We start from the raw sequence: 15,470 nt of genomic DNA on the forward strand, positions 1-15,470 counted from the left end.
GATTTTACATCGCATGTTTGAGATGAGTTCTGATTCTTGGCGTATCGGCGTATAGCTTGGATTTTAAATAATCCCACAAAACAGTCTGGTGGCGTCAAATCGGGTGATCTTGGGGGCCAGTCAAAATCACCATTTTTCGATATGATTCGGCCAGGGAACAATGGTCGTAACAAATCGATTGTTAGTCGTGCTGTATGGCATGTTGCACCGTCCTTTTGAAACCAGTAGCCATTAAAACCATTTTCACGAACATTGGGTATCACAAAATCATTAACAGTCATTAACAGCCATTAACAGTTTTTGTTGCTCCATCATCGTCTTGGAAAATATAGGGACCAATCACCATATCCGCACAAACACTACACCCAACTGTAATTTTTTAATCATATTAATTGAGGGTTTTTAGTGGCATAGAGTTATTTTAAATGTAAAGCGGAATAATTTCAGCACGTTCTTTTGGTGTGTGTTGTTTCATGGAAAAATTGTCTTGAAATGACGCTTCCAATGCGGTATGTCAGGTTGCTCGATGCTTCCAGTTTAAGTGACCCACCCTGTATTATATTTTTTAATTTAAGCTCTCGAAGTAAATTTTAAATGACGTAAGTAGAGTAAATTTTAATATAGAAATCTTATTCGAAGAGCCAGGATACCATAATAATATTTTACAATACTGGGATTACATTAAGCACAGAAGTAACAATGAGTCAGTATTGAAATATTACTATCAGTTTTTTTTTAATAAGCACAAGTTTCCTTTTCTGATTCAATTTTTCAATATGATTCAGTATGCGTATATAAACACGTGATTTCGGAGATAGCTTCTTGTTATCAATTGAACCATCTTTATTGCATGCGACTGGTTACTTAACATCAAAATGTTTTCCAAACTAAAAAGATTTTTCGAAGAAAATTTCTAAAATATTATTATTATGGTACAAGTAATAATGTATAGGACAGCTTATCACTAACGAACCCACAGGCAGCTCTTATCAGTCCTGGCAGGCTGGTGAGCGCTTATAAGCTGTTAATATATGACACTCCGAACGTCTAGCGGAACTTATAATGAGAACTCCCAGAACGAGTAACTTTTAGTCATATTTTTGATTTCACGCGGTACAGTTCATCATGTTAAGGTGATAGCTATCACAACCCTGTTAGTAGTGTTAGAATATTAAAGTTTGAAACTATTTCAAAACAAACACAAAACCGCGTGTGTCCAAATACAGCAGAGGATATGTTAATCAACAAGGAAACTTTTCCCTACAGAATGGGATTATCGCCACTGTACTTCCTGCCACCTCCGCCAGTGAACGTGACAAATGATCGGCTTGGATACTTTCCAATAACTCCACCGTACCATCAGCCGTACGATTACGTACTTCCCGCAATGCAATCGCCCCAGCATCAGCATCCGACTGCAGCTTCATCCTCGTCATCGTCTGGAATCCCGTCTGGTCCGGCCGGGATGAACAACGGGCAGTCGATATATTTTTACATGAATGCAGCTGGAAAGGAGGAAATTACATCGGTGCCATTATCGCCACCGCACACACCGCCACTTTTGTACGCAACCAATAGTCTCAACAGTAACGGCAACAACAGCAGCAACTGCATCCGGTCCGGAAATGGCACTAGTGACAACGGCAGCAACAGCAACAGCAGCACTGTGCTGGCCATCGATGTGACCGCCAATCAATACGGATTATCCGATCGGCAAACAGTACTCGGTGGCGATGCTAATAGCGACGACCATTCCGGCGGCACTAATGGCCACAATGATAATAACAGTAGCTATTCCGGCGACGATGGCACTTTCCGGGCTCGAAATTCCGTCATCATGAAGGTGGAGAATCAGCAGGTGATTCCGCTGCTCGGCCAGGATGGCGGGCCACGGCCGCGGGAGCAGTTTGTCTGCCGATGGGAGAATTGCTACTGGTGAGTGGGTTTTGCTTTATACTATATTCCGATTTTATTGTTGTGTGTGATTTTGGTGTGCTTTTATTTTCGTTTTGTGCAGGGAAAATGTTCGAGTGTGGTGTGTTTTATTGCTGTCATTTTTTTCCACTTTCTGTTACGATGAGAGTAAATCATTTGCAAATTTTTACTAGTGACGATGCAATTGCATCCATTAGTTCGATCAGTCATGTCAAACGTAAAATTTTTCTACGTATATTTTTCAAACATGTAGCTCGAGTGTCTTTTATCACCATTAAACAAAATTTGTGTTTCGTTCAAGTGAATTGTCTTGAATTTCTTGGGTGATGGCGGAATGTTAGATTTATAAACACGTAAAAATAAATTTGGTGTTTGTTTTCGATGTCAATTCCAGCTAAATCAGCTGTAAGTTTGATGATATGATTCATTCCTGCATGCTTTGGATTGTGAATTTAAGTGAATTGAGACGCTCCTTTTATGTGCATCCGTAGAGACGTAAATTTACATGATTTTTTCGTAGTGTGTAGCACAACGAAACATATTTGATTGTTCCGTTTGATTACATCTATTTTGTGTGTATTTTACAAGTAGAGTAGTTTGTTTGGCCCAACGATCTCCTGGGATAAAGCAAATTAGGGGTTCGGGTCCGGTAACTTTTTTCCAAATTTTCATTTCTACTTTTTCATTCGTGAATATTTTTCCGATCTGCCTTAAGAAAACTAAAAAAAAAATCTTTAAAAGGTGTTGGTTACTACTTTCTACCAATTTGTTGGTCTGTTTCCGTTATTGTCATATATTTTCGCAATGCTGTACCGGCTTTTTCTAGGTATATTTCAGGAGTCTTACGATTTTTTACGAGAATTTTCAAAGTTACGGGTTTTTTTTACGAGGATTTCCGAAGTTACATGGCTTTTTTACGCGGATTTCTAAAGCCTCCAGGTTTTCTTGATTTTACTTAGAAATGCATGAAACGTCGAGATTTGGTATTATCCCGAAATTTGAAATTTGATTTTTTTTAGTCAACTTTTTGAAACTAAGTACATTTTCATTTTAAGAGAATTTGGCCTTTCTCATATACGTTATGCAATCACTGTGAAAACCGACTTTTGAACCATTCGACTCAGTCCGCCGAGCACGCAAATGTCTGTGTGTGTATGCGTGTGTGTATATGTGTGTATGGGCGTATGTGTGTATGTAACGTTTTTTCCACTAACTTTTCTCAGAGATGGCTAAACCGATTTCCACAAACTTAGATTCAAATGAAAGGTCTTATGGTCCCATACTAAATTCCTGAATATCGTTTGGATCCGACTTCAGGTTCCGGAGTTATGGGGTAAAATGTGCAAAAAAATGAAAATATGTGTTCTAACTTTCCTCATAGATGGCGCAACCGATTTTCACAAACTTAGGTTCAAATGAAAGGTGTGATTTCATACATAATTCCTGAATTTCATCCGGATCCGGAAATATAGGGTAAAATGTGTTAAAAATTTTATACCATAACTGAAAAGGGCGAATACCCGTAAAAAGTTTTCTAAATCGACCTCAAATCTTCTCCAATTGATAGTTTTTATCAGTAGACGATCAAACAAACCGATTTCGGTTATTCTTTTAAGAATCGAAGAAAATTATTTTAAAAAATATCACAGTATTATATATGATAATATGATTGATATGAGAAAGGCATCATTACACCATTATGTGGATTAAAACAGGTTTTTTTTCTCTAGAATACATCAGATCTCAACGTTTCAAATATTTCTAATACATTTGGCGTAAAAAAATGTTAGATTTAGGAAATCTCAAAATTTTTGTAATACCAATTAGGATTTTTTTCAAAAAAAATTGTTGTTGGACTATACCATATCTCGATGTTCCATGCATTTCTAAGAAATTGGAATTAAAAAAAAATCGATTTTAGAGATCTCAAAATTCCCAAAGTCGATTATTTTCAAAAAAAAATATTTTTTTTTGGAATTGCACCAGATCTTGACGTTTCATGCATTTCTAAGATATTTGGCATAAAAAAATTTCTTTAGTTTTGTGTTTTTACGCGGTTTTCCGAAGTTATGCGGTTTTTTACTCGAATTTCCGAAGTTGCGCGGATTTCCGAAGTTAGGCGGTTTGTTTTACGCGAATTTCCGAAGTTACGTGGTACGTATCCTCGTATAAAAAGAGACCTCAGTGTATCTGATTTTGCCACAATGTTTGAATGATGTTCAACTTATATTAGACATTATTTTTATACCCAAAATATACGTAACGAAACACAATTTCCAAATGTCTTTATGAGGTGAACGATAGAAATGAAAACTGAGCGGTATTTGAGTACAGGATTTATTACTTTCAAGTGATTTGTGCAGTAGTTTTTGTTAAGACGTAGAGCCGTCTTGAGCTAATTTTAAATATGATCAGTATCTAACGGGGAAAACAGATTGGAAAATTGACGTTCGAATGCAATTATGTAATAAAAACCGCGAAAATATTACCGCAGAGACGCGACTCGAACCCGCTAACTACCTCCTAACCGTGGAAATTTTTTTACCAATCGAACTACCCTGCATATGAAAACACATGAAGAGATAGCCCAATTGATTAGAAGAAACCAAGCATGCTTCGATGTACTTGGTCACCATAGCAGTGTTTTATCTACGGAAACAAAGTCAGCAGAACATTTACGCGGTTTTCATTACAAAATAGCATTCGCATGTCAATTTTCCAATCTGTTTTTCCCCCGTTAGATACTGATCATATTCAATACTTTTTAGGTTAAGTGAAATTTGCATTAAGAAAAATTTCCTCGCCGCCATTTTTATGTTCAACCGTAGCATTTATTGACATCAAATAATTTAGGCGATTAGTGAAAAGTCTTATTTTTATCCCTAAATTCTCAATTCATTGAAAATATTATCAAAATGACAGTTTATTTATTAGGGAATTTGTTGCATCTAAAGAAATTCAGAGTTGATCGTGAAGCCGGCTTTAAAACTCTCTTGAATTTTTAATCATTTTGAAATAGATTTAACGCAGGTTTATGCTGATTCTTTATTGGGCTTTGTAAAGCTTATGAAGTATGCTCCACTTGGCTGAAATGTAATCTTATAGTAGTTTTCAGTAGGAGTTTGAAATTTTAATGCTTAATTTATAATGAAAACTGCTACAAGTATATAATCAAATTAAAAATGTTACTTGGCTAAGCTTTAGTTTTATGTAAGCTAACTAAGTAAATACAGCTTCAGGCACAAATCTCCAAATATCAAGAGGAACGTGCCATTTGAGCCAATTTGTTCTGATGCCTGAAGTCAATACTGAGGAACTATCTTCTTTTAACTTTTCTGTCTTTCTCATATGGAAAGGCTATACAATCACTGCAAAACCCGACTTTTGAACCAAGGCCCGGAGGACCGAATGTCATATACCATTCGACTCAGCTCGACGAGCTGAGCAAATGTATGTGTGTGTATGTGTGTGTTTGACAAATATTGTCACTCACTTTTCTCGGAGACGGCTTAACCGATTTTCACAAACTTAGATTCAAATGAAAGGTCTCATGGCCCCATACAAAGTTCCTGAATTTCATTCGGATCCGACTTCCGGTTCCGGAATTACAGGGTGATATGCACCAAAATTGTGAAAATAATGTCACTCACTTTTCTCGGAGATTGCTAAACCGATTTTCACACTTAGATTCAAATTAAAGGTCTTATGATCTCGTACAAAGTTCCACAATTTCAATTCGATTCAACTTCCGGCTCTGGAATTACAGGAATTAAAAATGTGGATAGATTCGTCACACACTTTTCTCGGAGAGGGCTAAATCAATTTTAACAAATTTATATTAGAATATATATAATATAATTATGAAGGTCCTTTCTTACCCATACAAAGTTACGGTCTTTCATTTTTAATCCGATTTCTGGTTACAGAATTACAGGGTGATATGCAACAAAAATGTGAAAATAATGCACCGAAACTGTGAAAATAATTTCACTAACTTTTCTCGGAGAAGGCATTACCGAATTTCACAAACTTATATTCAATTGAAACGTCCAATTGTTCCATACAAAGTTCCTGAATTTCATTTGGTTCCGACTCCGGAGTTACAGGGTGATATGCATCAAATTTGTGAAAACAATATCATTCACTTTTCTCGAAAATGACTGAACCTACATTGACAAACTTAAATTCAAATGAAAGGTCCTAAGATACCATAAGAATATTCAAATTTTCATTCGGCTTAAGCCTCTGCTTCCGGAGATAGAGTGTTAGTGTAAAAATGTCAGTTTCAAAAAAAATTTTTTTTTTCATTAGCTCTTTAATATTTGCTAGTTAATTTTTCTAGTTTGCCGACCATGTGAGACTGATAATTTGATAATCCCATAAAAGATCTGCTGAATTTCATTCAAGTCCGACTACCAGTACATTTTTTTTTCAAATCTTCATAGAGAATCGTAAATAAATTTTGTAAGTCATATTTGTGTATGGTTGAATGCACCGAATGTCACTATGCCGATATCCAGCTTTTGGTTGCGTAAGTAGCAACAATAGTAATACAATGTAATAGAGTAACAGGTATTTTGGCCACTTCATATATTTTGGCCCACCTAACAAACTTTATGGATTTAATCGATGTTAAGTAACCCATGTTGCATCAATTTGAAGCTAAATTAAATTACATTAAATTAACTATTGTGGAAGGGGTTTTCGGAGATATTACAACATTTGATGGATATTTTTACAAGATGGGCCAAAATAAAATCAATCCTAAAGTGGGCCAAAATACCTCTGTTACTCTAAAATGTAGCTCACTTCACTTTCTCAAATATGATTGAATAGTTTTTCACTAACTTAAATTCAAGCTATGAATGTAGCTGTATTACCAGAGATTAAGATGGACCAAAATAATAGATTTTGTTATTTTTTTAATTTAATTTTCTATTGGAATGCACTGTATGAAGATTTTTCCGTAAATTTAGTCCTAAAGATCGCTTCAGTTATTTGCGTTTTCCGCTGATCAGTCCATATATCTCTTTAGTCATGGTCTTCTTTGATTCAATCTATATTTAGCAGTGCTTAAACCTGTTTTAGGTAAAGAAGTACGATTTACTTCAGTTGATAAGCAAAATTTCGTAAACATCGATGTAAAATAATCTCGCATCAACCCACCTCATTGAGTGTTGTGGATCAACCGGTTCATCCCTAATCAATAATTCGCGTCCCGGATCTTGCATTTACGTAGGGTCATAAAAATACCCCCTAACCTAACGAAAGCTTGGCAAACGTATCATGACGAATTACGCTGATAAGCGATTTCTAGATATATGCGGTTTTCCTTTCTGATACGCCTATCATCACACCATTTCATTCACATGTTCGCTCATGGCAGGTTTGTCGGAGTGACCTTCGGGGTTTGTTGGGAGCATGGCGGCGGGAAACCGATTGTGATTGTGATTTAGCCCACCTGCAGGCTCTTATCTTGCTTCCGTTCGAGACGAACACGAATTGTTTTGTGTGTGTGTGCGTCTTTTTGTGTCCGTGTTTGATGGGAATGGAAGCGCGGTATCATGCAGTACGATAACATTCTAATCAGAGATGATTTCCTCTTCACGCAGCGTGTTCTTCCAGCTGGAGGACTTGGCAACGCACGTTACGCAAAAGCACGCGGTTGTTGGCCTTGGGGGTTTATACTACTGCCGATGGGAGGACTGTCTGCGACAGGAGCGCGGCTTTAACGCACGATACAAGATGCTGGTACATGTTCGGACTCACACCAAGGAGAAGCCACACCGTTGCGGCAAGTGTGGAAAGTGTTTTTCGCGGGCCGAAAACCTGAAAATCCACCTGCGCTCACACTCGGGGGAAAAACCGTACGTTTGTCCTGTGGAGGTGAGTACCTACAGTTTCGAAAATAGAGATAATAATTCGATTTGAGCTCGCACTAACGATGTAATTTATTCCCTTCGCAACAGGGCTGCAACAAGGCGTATTCGAATTCGTCAGATCGCTTCAAGCACACCCGCACGCACTCGACCGATAAGCCGTACGTGTGCAAAGTTCCCGGCTGTCTGAAGCGCTATACCGATCCGTCATCGTTGCGCAAGCACGTGAAAACCTTCAAGCACCAGAATCTGCAGGTACCATCGATGATAGTGGAGTCCGATTATCATCATGACCTCCACCTGGCCACGACATCCTATCGCTCCCGCTATGGCAACGGTACCGGCAGCGGCAGCGGTTTGGGTAGTCCCGGCAAGATGGCAAGTGATAATTCATACACCGACGATAGCCGAGCCTCGAGCAGTAGTCATGCCACAACCACGGCCAGCAGTCCCGAGCTTGGCGGCGAAGATAATAATGTGCTAATTGATGTCGTCAGCGTCGACAAGTGTGATGAAAAATTAATCTTCTCAGACTATCACTTCTATCGGGATCGGAGGCCCGTGTCTGGCTGGCCAACGGTACGTCATCGAAGTTTGACGACGCCTTCGCCCCGGCCGGATACGCACCGGTCGCTGCAATCGGACGAGGGTAGTGGCGACGAGTGTGAGCTCGGTTTTCTTATTGAACCAGAACGAGATTATTGCCGGTCGTATGGCAACTTTCACCAGCATTTCGATCAAACGGCCATTCCCGCCAGCCTAGATGAGTTGGCGCGGTACGGCAAGGATGACACCAGCTTCCTCCCGACGGTGATAGAGGATGATGATCTGTGCAGTGCCATTCGGCAGCTGAACGGTGCCCGGCCGGGGAAACCGGTTGTCATGGAAGTGGACGGCCCACTGGATCTCAGCGTTCATCATCGGTAGAGTTCGGTTCAGTTCGGTGCAGCTATGTTGTGTTCTGTAAACATTTATTTTAGATGTTCAACAAATCCGTAGTTTGTAGTTTTAATGTTTGTGGTCTTTTTTTTACATTTTAACGACGTGATTTTACTGTGAACTTAAAATATTTTCTTGATTTTCAAGATCTTCTGCGTACTAAAAGAATGTAATTCAGTTACTGTTTACTGTGTGCATTGTTTGCTATGTTTGTTTCTATTGAAAATAAACACGATTATTATGGTTATTGCTTTGTTCATTATCATACTTATTATTTGACAAAAGTCTTTGAGAAAGGTTTACCCGTAGTTAAAAATAAAGGGATTATGTTAGGGGAACCTTGGACGAAAATGGTTCCTTTGGGTTCACGCATAAAATAGATCAGAAAATAATATTTTCACTCAGAATATTATACATCATTTGAAAGCTACAATGCGCAAATGGTAAGAGGAACATATCCTCTTCTATTTGATCTCAATCTTGTTTTGACCTCTTACGTTTCGACCCCGGAAACATTCAAACATGACGAAATATTGTGTGCACACTAAGATTTGATTTCGTTGTTCGGTAATTTTCTTGACGAAAACTAAACAATAGAAATAACCGATATTTCGGTACATGAATTTTATTTGACAAAAATTATGCAAATTTTTAGCGGACGATCAGTTTTACGCAAGTTTTCATTACAGAATTCTGTAAACAGATAAACAATTCACTCGGTAAATCTGAATAGTCAGCGAGTGCGGTAAAAACCATGCCGTCAATATAATAAAATTATGAACTAGGGTAAGGGCTCCTTATTTCATCTCAGCTCCAATTTCCATCTCATTCCTTCACCTCATAACTTTGAACATTAATCATATCTTTAAACGTACCTGAAAACTAAACTGTGGAACGTTTTAAAACATTTATTCTAGGTTTTGCCACACTTTCCAATTGAAAAAAATAGTTAAAAAACCTTCAACGATCGCTTTTTTCATTTAAAATAAACTCAGTTTTTGATTTAGGAATCACTTTCGTCTGAAGTTTTACAATTCATCATGTTTCTGAATATTTACTAATCGATTCGTCTCAAAACATGATCACTATTTCACATATTTACACCACTATTCAATGTTGGATGACTTTATAGTTAGTAATGTTCACTTTCCACTTGTTTGTTCAACGATGGAAGACTTCTGAAATTACCTGATAAGCAATAAAAGCAATGAAAAATGTGAGATGAAAATTTGCACTTAATTCACTTGATTGCGCTTTGTTTTCATCTCATTTCGTATCACAAGGTTGCCAAGTTTTCTCATAATGTTGAATAAAAAATTTTTTTTCTTCATCTTCAAATTATCATCAACAAGTATTTTTTGATATCTGTGACAATAGTTTGATTATATTATTGATATTTATATATAAATAAAACTGTTTCGGATTCTAATATTACCAAATAGAGCGTGTTAAATACTAATCAAATAACCATTGTGGCAAATCTAGTAGCACTGGTTTCTTTCCGCTATACGTCACCATAACACTGTTTAATGTGTGTGTTTCATCGGCTGTGCACAGAGATGCCAGATATTTTCATAGAAAAAATGTATCTGCTCTATCTGTTTTCACTAATAAAATGGATGAAATTCAAATTCAAATCAAATTCAAATTGGTTTTAAATTTTAATTTAAATGTTTATCAGTGTTTATCATCAAACATTTGCACAATTTCTATTTTCACATGTGATTTGTCCTTTGATTAATAAACTTTTAAAGAAGTACTGTAATCAAATACTTATAGATACTTAGAGAGAAAAGTCTAACGTTTTACTTCTCACTTTTTATGAACCTTTACAAATCTGTATTAAATTTAGAAAATCTGTGAACTGATTTAACGAACGCGAACGCAAAAATCTATACAATACAGATAAATCTGTATGAATGGCATCTCTGGTTCTACATTTTGTTTTTAGAAGGAATATGAATCAATTCCCAATGTGGAGCAAGGCGAATTAAGCAGAAATATGAAAAAATCGTAGTGATTTTGGTGGCTAAATCAGGTTTTTAAGGTAACGTCCTTACAAATGAGATGAAATAGGGAGCCCTTACCTATCAGTAAGTGTCTTTTTATCAACCAAACGAAACAATCTTGAAGGGTTTCTCGAATGGATTGTGGTACAGGTGCAGTAAAGTTTTTAAAACATTAGAACTACTCAAATCTTTTTGATAATTTATAGACAGAAAATAATTTCATATCACTACGTCCACTTGCTGATAATTTGTTGACTCGTCGGATTGTGCAGGTGTCTCTGGAAGACGCTTATAATTCCGGTCAACCGGGAAGTGAAGTTGCATTTTTTCTAGACCTTTTTTCGTGAACATATAGTTCAACAGAACCGTAGCCACGACAGGTTCGAATTTTCTTCACTCGTTTCAGTGAAAAATATTCAAATCCGAGAAATCTAATCGCAGGTGGAAAATTTGTGTTGTTTTTTTTAAATCCGAAAATCCATTCAAACCCAAAGTTTTAACCAGAAGAAAACAAACACCGAGCCATTTGTTAGTTCCATTTGGTTTACAGTTTACGCTGGTTGTTTGACAATGTAGCAAAAAAATTATTACCAAACAATCGTAAGTGAATTCAACTACCGAGGCTGTTGAAAGTTTAGTAAAAAATTACCGAGTTCTGTGAAATTTTCTAAGTTTGTGTAAATGGAATTTTTATGCTTTATCCGTATCTTACATACCAAATCATTTTTACGGATGTCGGTAATATTTTACTGACCTTCAAACAGCTGAACATTCAGTAATCAATTTAGCAGAAGTTTCATTTACTGAGCGATTGGTAGAGTTGTTCTGAACATCTTCCTGTCATAATTATATTGACTTATTACCGACGTTCAGTAAAATTTACAAAGGCTATAGCAGGATAAGCATGTGAAATCTGCCCCCAAAGGGAGTTCATATTGTTATACCACATTCGAAAGGTCATAGACTGGAAACAATTTTCTCAAAGTTTCAACCCTTTAACTGCCATATTGACGGAGTTAGGGTGGTTCTATTGATTTTTATTTTATTTGATTTTTGAAGAAACTGCTCTTTCGAAAAATTTGAAAAAAATCAGGCATGTTTAAGACATTATGGGAAAGGTTTAAAAATTATTTCAAAAATTTTGAATATGTATTTCTTCCATTAAAAAATACTAGAAAATTTTGAAACATATTTTTTCCCTTTTCCAATTTTTGCACCACCCTGAATTTTTAGTGATTAATAAAGAATTTTTGGACATTTTATAGTGGTATGTTTTTAAATTTTTTTAAAAGTGTGGACTACCAAAATATTTGATTTTTTTAAAATAAATAACAGTCGACCATGCGTCCCCATCAAATTCTGAGCGAAGGAAACGCATGGTGCTTTGTTCTAGTAGTTTATGCAACTCAAGCGTAGGGCTTAGAAATCAAAGTAACGAAAAGGAGCAAATGAGTTTCAACCTTTGCATAATACATACACGATCATACTTCGGGTACAACTGAGAAAGTTACAAAGCAAGAACTTACTGGCATGTGGTTCATATATGAATGGTAGTAATATATGAACGTCGCGAGTATCCCACACATGAAATTCGGTTACGGTAGTCAATAACTAGAGCTGGTGTCAGTTTTTTTCGTGTTGCTGATGGATGTAATGAAAGAAAATTTCATTACAGTGTCACAAGTTATCATAAAGATATGTTATCGAGGGATGTGCATAGTTTTCTGGAAAAAAGTATGATAAAGATAAAGTTAGAGATTTGTGTTTGAAAACGTCAATCGAATATCTTTATGATGGTTTTCATGGTTTTTAGACTGAGAGCGCTATATATTTTTATATTTATTCTAAAATTTAAAACAACAACAGATATAAAAAAATAATGATACGTTATTTTTCGTTTTTGAGTTATAACCTTTGCATAATTGCAAGTCAAGCATTTATCGACCATGTCTATTAAAAAGCTTGATTAGCTGAATCGTTTTCCTTAATTTTTGGATATATTGTGTAGAAAGCTCCGTACTTTTCAGAAAATATCTGAGAATACATAATTAACTCAGTAAGTGATTTTCACTCTCAGAGGAACGCTTTCAGGTTTCCTATTTAAATGAAATATACAGTCAATAATTCAAAGAAATTTTTTCGTGACCTTTCTAACACGAAACTTCTTAATCATGTAATCTTCTTCCATAAAGACAATTGAAGTTTTAATTTAATAATTGACCCTTTTGAGCCTTAGTTCTGACTCCTACTGCGTTCATTAGTTCATCCAATTGCAAAATTTTATTAAAAATGATGTGCTGATTTTTTTTTTTATCAAATAGATTATGAAATCAACAACAAAATGTATAAAAATTTCAGCTTTTTTATAATTTATAGCAGTTAATCGTTTGGTTCAAATAATACGATATTTGAAAAATAAGAGGAATATGCTTTATTAAACTCAAATTGTTGTGACTATATTAGTATTATATTAGGATAAGCATTCTATGTAAAAGTGATGCTACGGCGAAGAACATCTTATGTAAATTGCCTTAAGAAATAAACGTATTTATGGAAAAATAATTCTAAGAAATCGTGTATGTATTATGCAAAGGTTGAAACTCATTTCCTCCTTTTCGTTACTTTGATTTCTTAGCCCTGCGCTTGAGTTGCATAAACTAATAGAACAAAGCACCATGCGTTTCCTTCTCTCAGAATTTGATGGGGACGCATGGTCGACTTTTAATTAATTTTGTAGAAAAAATCAAATATTTTGGTCGTCCAAATTTTTAAAAAATATGAAAAGATACCACTTTAACATGTCCAAAAATTCTTTATTTATCACTAAAAAAAATCCAGGGTGGTGCAAAAATTGGAAGAGGGCAAAAATATGATTCAAAATGTTCTAGTATTTTTAATAAAAGGAATACATATTCAAAAATTTTGAAAAGAAATATAAAGCTGCCCCATAATGCCTTAAACATGCTTGATTTTTTTCAAATTTTTCGGAAGAGCAGTTTCTTCAAAAATCAAATAAAATGAAAATCAAAAGAACCACCCTAGCTCCGTTAATATGGCAGTTAAAAGGTTGAAACTTTGAGAAATTTGTTTCCAGTCTATGACCTTTCGAATGTGGTATAACAATATGAATTTTTTTTGGGGGCAGATTTCACATGCTTATCTTTCTATAGCCTTCACAATATACACAATGCGTCCATTTTTTTTCACAAAAGGAATGTACTACAATGGCTTTGAAGTTAATATGTAACTATTCAAATTTTTTAAACACTGTCCCAGAAAGTATGGACGCAACCAAAAACCGCTGCCATTTCGTAATGGTTCAGAATTTGTCAATTTTTATGTCTGCGTCCTGTTGTTTACACTCTTCTCCAACCACTTGTGCAGTAGTTTATTCGTTTTCATTAGTTTGTTTCGAAATGCGTGGATTTTCAGCAGAACAATGTCGAAAAATTGTGTACAAATGGTGCACAGAACGCGGACTGTCACTGAGAAAGATAGCAGAAATGGAAGGAGTAAGTGAAAAAGCCGTGTAAAATCTAATCAGGAAGTTCGGTGAGGATAACACCTTTGAGGATATACCGAGAACGGGTCGAAAAAAAGGTCCTGCTAACCCTCAGTTGGATAAACGTATACTGAAGACGTTCGAGCAAAAGAAGGAGTTTTCAGTTCGGGATGTGGCAAAAAAGTGGGCACATCGAAGTCAAATGTTCTTTGTGCTAAAGAACGTTTGAATCTTCGAACCTATAAGAAGCAGAAACAACCAAAACGTAGTCCGAAACAAGAAGCATCGATCAGGCCGAGGGTTCGAAAGCTGTACAAATTGATTATTGCTTGAAATTTGAACTGCATAATCAAGGGCGACGAAACCTACGTGAAACTCGATTACAAATCCTTGCCGGGACCACAATATTACAAGGTGCGAGAAGGGCAAGTGTTAAACCAGTCCGAGACTTAGATTGAAGTCGAAAAATTTGATAAGAAAGCTATGGTCTGGCAAGCAATTTGTAGCTGCGGTAAGATTTCAAAACGCTTCATCGTCACTGCTTCAATGAACAGCGAAATATACATCAAGGAATATTTACAAAAACGACTTCTACCCATGATCCGAAGCCACAAGGATCCTGTTGTCTTCTGGCCAGATTTTGCTTCTTGCCACTACTCGAAATCAACGGTAGAATGGTATACTACCAAAAATGTCACTTTCGTCCCAAAAGACATGAATCCACCAAATTGCCCACAACTTCGACCAATTGAAGAATTTTGGACATTAACGAAGGCACATCTTAGGAAACATGTCTCGGCAGCCGAAACCATTCAACAGTTCGAAAAAGATTTGAAAAAAGTGTCAAAACTTGTCGCCAAGAAGTCTGTACGGAATTGAATGAGGAACGTTCGCAAGAAGGTGCGCCAGCTAGTCTACAATGGCTAAGTAGCAAATGTTGAGAATATTATTTTGTTTTTGTAGTCTAATATTATCAGTATATCAGTGCGTCCATACTTTCTGGGACAGTCTTTAATTGTTATTATTGTTATTCATATTTCTGTTTTAGAAAATGAGGGTTTTTACACTCATTTGCGAGAATGTCTAACAATGTTCAACTCAAATGGGTATTTTTCCATCCTGTCCATTTAGATTTTCATATCCAATGAACATAGCAATGAAAAATGAATAAATAAATTTGTGTGCTGACAATATTCGGTTTGGAGT

At 36.1% G+C, this 15,470-nt stretch overlaps 1 protein-coding gene across 3 annotated transcripts in view; it reads left to right on the top strand.

Moving 5' to 3' along the window:
• LOC131437608 (zinc finger protein GLI2) overlaps positions 1 to 8,931 on the top strand; it is a 66,473-nt gene extending 57,542 nt beyond the window's left edge. For 2 of the 3 annotated variants that reach the window (XM_058607071.1, XM_058607070.1), the window contains exons 2-4: positions 1,267 to 1,935; positions 7,548 to 7,821; positions 7,905 to 8,931. In XM_058607071.1, the coding sequence (XP_058463054.1) occupies positions 1,268 to 1,935; positions 7,548 to 7,821; positions 7,905 to 8,741 (1,779 nt within the window). In that variant the 5' untranslated portion in view covers position 1,267 and the 3' untranslated portion in view covers positions 8,742 to 8,931. Of the gene's footprint in view, positions 1 to 931; positions 1,936 to 7,547; positions 7,822 to 7,904 lie in introns of those variants that run through there. The other variant, XM_058607069.1, reaches the window with a different exon arrangement.
• Positions 8,932 to 15,470: the final 6,539 nt, after the last annotated feature.

Source organism: Malaya genurostris, chromosome 3, assembly GCF_030247185.1.
Source record: "Malaya genurostris strain Urasoe2022 chromosome 3, Malgen_1.1, whole genome shotgun sequence".
Taxonomy (NCBI): Eukaryota; Metazoa; Arthropoda; class Insecta; order Diptera; family Culicidae; genus Malaya; species Malaya genurostris.